The sequence below is a fragment of the Gopherus evgoodei genome, chromosome 6, assembly GCF_007399415.2.
Source record: "Gopherus evgoodei ecotype Sinaloan lineage chromosome 6, rGopEvg1_v1.p, whole genome shotgun sequence".
Taxonomy (NCBI): domain Eukaryota; kingdom Metazoa; phylum Chordata; order Testudines; family Testudinidae; genus Gopherus; species Gopherus evgoodei.
This window is the reverse complement of record NC_044327.1, coordinates 35,092,927-35,099,725: the sequence shown is the minus strand read 5'-3', so window position 1 is coordinate 35,099,725 and position 6,799 is coordinate 35,092,927. Positions and strand designations below refer to the sequence as shown.

Sequence of the window (6,799 nt, the reverse complement as noted above, 5' to 3'; positions counted from 1 at the left end):
ATTGAAATGTTTCAACTCTTACATTTAAAAAAAAAAGTTTTGATTCTCTTTTCCTTAATAGAAAACCTAAAATATTCAGCAAGATTGAAACTTTTCCCCAGAAAATGTTGTTGTTTTCCCTCAGAAACCATTTTCCCTCAATAATAATAATAAATCCTCCCCAGCTCCGATAACTTCCTTTTTCATGCCCAGTTGTGCCCAAAGTTTCCACAAATACACAAAATGACACTGTCACCAAGTTCATATAGAATAAAAATCAATCCAAATTATAAAGCAAAATGCTTTGTCATGCTTGAATGCATTTAGTCAGTTGTTTAAAGTTGTTTATGTCTTTTTCATGCAGCATCATCTGGGGAGAGGTGTGTGCCAATTGGGGAATACTGTGAGAGAAGTTCATCACATGATACACAGGCAAAAAAGGGGGATAAAAGAATCTATTTCTACATCACTTCCTAGCTCTGTATGCACACAAACCATTAGCTTGTCTGGCTTAAATTTCAGACACCTCGCTCTTGTCCACATCCAACCTGTCACAGGGAAAGCAAAGTCACCATATCATCTGGATCTGGTGAAAAGAACGCACACACAGCTGAGTGTCATCTGCATAATAAAGGCTACACGGTCTAAATCATCTCACCGTATCTTCTGTAGTCCCACATACATGCTAAATGGCGGGGGAAGAAGGGGGTGCTGACAGAAAAGATCCTTCTAGAGAAGAAGGATGGTCCAGTTATTAGGGTACTATCAGGGACTCAAGGGACCTGAGTTCAATTCCCAGTTCTGCCACAGACTTTCCTGTATGCCCTATAGCAAGTCACTTAGTCTCTCTGGGCCTCAGTTGGCTAGCTGTAAAATGAGGCTAATAGCATTTCCCTACCTAAAAGGGCATTGGGAGAATAAATACATTACAGATTGTGAGGTGCTTAGATATAACAAGGCTGAGGGCCATATAATTGCCTTAGATACATTGTGACAACCTGCAGTTGAGGGTTCTTTAAGCAGATGAACATCTGACCAAAACCAGCCTCTTGGACCTTTCTGTAAGGAAAGACTAGAACTGAAGAGTGATGCCATCTATCCCAGCTAAGGACTTCAGACAATTCAACAAAACTTTGTGGTCAGTGGTAAATACCTGCATTGGCACCTGATGTTTGTGAATGACTAGAGGAGTCAACAAGACTAGGCATACTGAAATGCAAACCTGACTGAAAGGGACTGATGAAATCTGAGGAAGTTGCCTTGCCACCAGGACCTAAGGAATGTTCCATTAGAGGGAAAGAATAGATGCAGGGCAGAGTATGAACCAAAGCTATCTATCAGGATCACCACAGGCATCTCGTGTGTCTACTGGCACTGGGTTAGTGAGCTCTCTGGAGCGGTCTGAGGTCAGATTTATCAGAATCCTAATGATCTCTCCCATACTATATGTATTCACTGCAAAACGTACATAAATTGAGGGAAAATAATTAAACTAAACACCATGGTGATGATGAGACACCTGCTGAGTAATCATCCAAATCAAATATTAGTCTCTGCTTATTCAGATGATAGATCTTTTCCTGCAACTGCTGAATGGCAGCAGAGCAGTATGATTTGAAAGATAAGAACAACATATTGAGAAAGTCACAGTACAGCAGCATCCTCCCATATCATAAACATTGTGCTCAGTAGTATGCTATCACACCCTGTGCCACTATCTGGAATCAGGAGTTTCTGCTGGATAAGACAAGAGAACTTAATTTTTTAACACAAAGTGTTACATATTCAAAAAGCAACCATTTACTCTGCTGGTAGTTTCTGCTGGTATCTACTTTATCTCTTGTGATCTATATTGCACTCCATTTAAAGGATATTGGCTTTCAAAGTATTTGAAGAGCATATCAAAATGTGATATTTCCCCTCAAATGGAGAAGTTGTACTCCATCACCACCCATTACTATGCCTTGTGGAAAATGTGTCTAACTCTCTTACATGGCTTTGAAATCTTTAAACATTTCTAATACTGTTTCTAAGCCTGATATCAACACTGTCCTCCCCACCACAACCAGGGAGCATTAAAGACTGAGTCAGATTCATTCTTGTAGAGATAAGAGGTTGCACTTTGTACTTCCTTGTGCCCACAAGGGTAGCTATATTGGAGGAGACATTCACATTCCACTGTGGCAGGACAGCTTTAAAATCCATATGGAGCTCTGTAGGGCCCCTATTGTCAGTAGCTGTTCAAGAAAGTGATTAATCAACACCTGTCCTGGCCCCGTTCCCTTGTGCCAGTTTGACTGACTTTTGAGTCTGCACCAACTGGTCTTATGCTCGTTGTCAGAGCAGGAGTGATGCATATGCTACTGCACCTTCTGGTTCTGCTGAACAGGGCTGCTGGGGGCGGGGGGGAAGTGGGACAATTTGCCCCAGGCCCCGGGCCCCGCAGGGGCCCCCATGAGAGTTTTCAGGGCCCCCGGAGCAGCGTCTTCAACTCGCTCCAGGGGCCCTGGAAAACTCTTGCTGGGCCCAGGCTTCAGAAGCTTCTTCCACTACGGGTCTTCGGCGGTGGAGAGTCCTTCCTCTCTGGGGTAGAAGGACCCCTGCTGGCGAATTACAGCCGAAGCGGGACCCACCACCAAAGTGTTGGGTCTTCGGCGGTAATTCGGCAGGGGGCCCCCCACCGTGGGTCTTTGGGGCACTTCGGTGGTGGGTTCTGGAGCAGAAGGACCCCCCACCACCAAATTACCACCGAAGCGGGGGCCCCCCGCCCCTGAAGACCCCAGGCCCCCTTTATCCTCTGGGCTGCCCTGGGGGAGGGTGCACTTGACCCAGCTATCAGGAGCTCTGCTGTCTGGCACACAAGAATGAATTTAGTTTAGGCTGGGCACATACATAGAAGTCAGCTGCGAGGAAGGAGAGGACGTGCAAATCTGGGAATGCGTGTGCACACACACTTAAAGGGGGGATGATTGCTTGTAAATCTATTGTGGAGACGAGCTGGATACATGGAATTGTAATTGATTTTAGGTTGGGGGTGTGAATGCAGGCTAACCTGATTTTGTGGGGGCATAGATAGGCTAGTTGTTACAAATGAGTTTAATTGGTTTGTTTTTGGCAGGGCATGCAAACTTGACTGGTAGGGAGAGAACACCAAACTACCTCTCCTTACATAACCATCTTCTACACCAACCATCCACAACTACCGGTGTTAGGAAAAAATAATCTAGTAAAAGGTAGAAGAGGAAAAAGGGATAGAGATCCATGTGGTCTGTTACAGTGGAAAGACTAATTATTACACAGTTTATATTTTTTTCATATGGAAGACCAGTGAACTTGAGATTCATCAGTGTATTTAAGTGTGTTCCCAGCTTGAAGCACGAACTCCAGTGGGATGGGTCTCATGTATGCTTAAGTACTTTCTGGAATTGGAGTTTTAAGGATGAACAATTACAGAGTTGGAGTTGGTTTGGTTTGGGGTTTGTTTTTGTTTATATAGGTGTTTAATACAAATCACTACTGTTGGAGGCTCCCATTTTGCATGATATAATATTTTATTTATAAGCAATAAATACCTATGATGTCATAAATATGAATAAATAAATAGTAGACTGACATAAATATAGTGTTACAAATCCAGTAAAATGATCTGAATATATTTCCACAATGCACAAGTAGAATAAATAGTAGCAACACCTTTTAAAATTCACTGCATCTCATTTTACATCATGTATAAAATATTAATTTATTTCAGTTAGTATTTTTTAAAAGGTTGGTATTTTAATATCTAAACTTCTTTGTGAGTTTGTCCCATAGTTGAAAACTTTCTAATTCCACTTGAATTCTCTTGCCAGCACTGAGGCTGAACTGCTTCTCTGCTAGGAAATAAATGATATCTCTTCACTTTCATCCTGGTGAACTGAAAGTCCTTTCTTCCTTCCTGATTAGAGAGTCCCACCTTCCATCATTGCAACCAAGCATGTCTCCAGATAGACTCATCAGCCAGCTGGCTATGTTGGACTCTCTGAATGGAACTCCCATCTCAGGTAGCTTGGGAGAGATTTTTGCAAAAGCAGCAGGAAATATGTTGGAAGATTTCTTGGATTGTCAGGGACATTCAGAACTTGAGAACCTCTTGGTGCCACCTGAAATCTCTCTTTGTTCTGACATTATAGGAAAATTATCCACACCTCTTTGTTTGGAAGCTGTTCCAGTTCACATGTGTTATGCAGTTTAACTGTGGTTATATTGCATGTTACAGTTCAGAGGTGAGATTTGATTAGAGAAGAGTTGAACCACAGAAATATATAGCAAATACATAATGTCAACAGTATTTAAGGTCCAACCCTTTCTTTTAAAATTCTTAATTGTCTTGTAACTATTTTGCATCAATATCCTTCATTTTTCATTTTAAACACAGAGTAAATGAACAGAATATTATCACATAAAATGTACTTTGTGCAGTTGGAATTCCATAATAGAGTGAGTGGTTTGCATAATACGTCAAGCATTATGGAGTGTTAGAAATGACTGTGGGAAGAATCAGCAGAGAGGAGGAACTCCACTGCATCCTCCTGTTTTTACCTCAGTAGTTGCAGCATCCAGAGCTGAAATGAAATAGGAAATAGTTGAAACATAAAGGGAAAAATATAATTTTCATTGAATTGATCTCAATAAATTAAATGAAAATATCTTTTCCACACATAAGTTGGCAAGTCATTTAGTATGTGAATATTTTTTAAAAGTCTCTAGAAAGCTTCTCAAACCTTGGAATACTAGAAATAGTTCTCATGGGGACAGATTAATAGCAATGATGATAATCGTAGAAACACACTACATCTGTCGAAGTTAGAGTACTTTGTGGTGTGGGAGGGAGGAAAGTATCATTATCTGATGACCAAAGTGCTGGTGAGGTGCCTGAGGATTCCACATATGTGTACTTTGTTGCTTTTTACAGATCCAGACTAACACGGCTACCCCTCTGATATAAAATATCCACTATCTCTGTTCAGCTGTAAAAATTATACTAATGTTAGGTCATTAACTCCAGGGAAAAGCTTGGTAGTGTGCCTTAATTACTAAGGCTTCTAGTGAGTTTGTCAATCAGTACGAAACATCTGGGTATTTCCATGCCAATGATCTCCCAGGCACACAAGCTGTATTGCTTTTCTTTCAGGAAAGCATCTATCCCCTGAAAGTATTGTTTCACTTTCTGACTGCTGTGCTGGAGGTCCTCACTTTGTGGGTTGATTAAGTCCTTCTCCATCTGTGCTCTCAAACATGCCTCCAGCCACTGAATTTGCTGGTAAAGTCCATTTTGAAACCTGACTATAGAAGTCCCATCCCAGGTACTTTGGGTGAGGTTTTTGCTAAAGATGTTGAAGATCTCTTGGAGGATCTCTTGGATTGCCACCTTGGCATTCTCCTTCTGGAACAGTGGGAGTTGGGAAACTTCCTGGGTGGGTTTCAAAGCTGTCCTTTCACGTATGCATTGTGAGGGGAAATTTCTGCTCATTTTCTTCAGAAGCTCCAAGCTCTCTTTGTTCACTTTGTTCTGCTGGAAGTGAAGCATGGTACAGAGCCGAGATGAGATTTCAGTGGAGAAGAGAAGTATGAGGCAAACATGCAGCAAACACCTGGAGGTCATGATGATGTCTATACAGTCCTTTTCTTTGTGTGGAACCTTGAGCCTGGAGTTTGTTGAGGGTCCTATGTAGATTGTCGTGTCTTTCCTTCATGTCTCTGAATTTAAGTATTTGGTTGGAGAATGTTTCTTTGATCATTTTCTGTTTACAACATTTTCCTTCTTGAAGGTTTCAGAGTTTTTCTTTCTGTTTTTCTTGCTATTTTCTGGTTTTTACTATGTTTCCTCCTTCTTTTTTGTGAAAGTGACCACCCATGACAGTACACAACCCTGCTAACTCATGTTGGATCCACACACATGCAGCCTTTTTATCATACGTTAATTTTTATAATTTAAGAAGATCATCCACAATTCCAAAATGGTACAGAAAAGACCTCCAATTCATCAGCCGGTGCACTTCCTATTCATAAACTCCTTCATTTAAGAGACAGAAATAGTTTAGGAATATTTAAAGGTTGCTAGACATGGAGGAAGTAAATATGGGAGGAAAGGGTTAGTCCTGCCAAAAATATTGGCAAATCTCAACTTTAACCATTTCTTCCAAGTTAGAAGGCACATTTAAAATGTAGACAGCAGAAACCATCGGTATTTTCCTTCTGGGAAACCACAGGAGCTAGAATGCTCAGAGAAAATGAAACCTTAACTCATTATTTATTTCCAGGTCTTTATATACATACTGTAGCTGATGAATAGTTGCAGTTGGAAAGTGTGAATATCATGTCCTGTTGATCACTCCAACAGTGACAATAGTGAAAAATTGAGACTAATTTATAAAACAGGATGAGCAATTAGTATAGTAACACATGCTAGAGAGGTACCCACATGGATGACTATGATTTATAATGTGGTCAGAAGGAGGTTATGCAGAGAAGTCTCATTATGTATTTTTTACCAATTGTGTCCCTGAGATGAAAGAATTCAAATAATTAAAAAAAAATCAAATTCAGTGTTCACCATTTTTGTTGGTTCCTTCTCTTTTAACATTTGCCTTCTCTTCAGTTTGGGCAGGGAAATTCTTCTAGTTTATTTAATTCTCTTCACTTCCTGTGGTCACATTTCATTGTCTGGTTCTCAAGCCCTAGCACAGACTTTTGTGCTGGAGTTTCCATCATGGCAGGGAAATGTGTTTTCATTCAAGAAGAAAACACTGAAATTAAAAAAGAAAAATCATATGAAAAA

At 40.6% G+C, this 6,799-nt stretch overlaps 1 protein-coding gene across 1 annotated transcript; it reads right to left on the bottom strand.

The window, feature by feature from the left end:
* Positions 1-5,047: 5,047 nt before the first annotated feature.
* LOC115653551 (interferon beta-like) lies at positions 5,048-5,548 on the bottom strand. The gene has a single exon (XM_030566955.1). It carries the CDS (start codon positions 5,546-5,548, stop codon positions 5,048-5,050), a length of 501 nt encoding a protein of 166 aa, XP_030422815.1.
* Between the last annotated feature and the right edge of the window lie 1,251 nt (positions 5,549-6,799).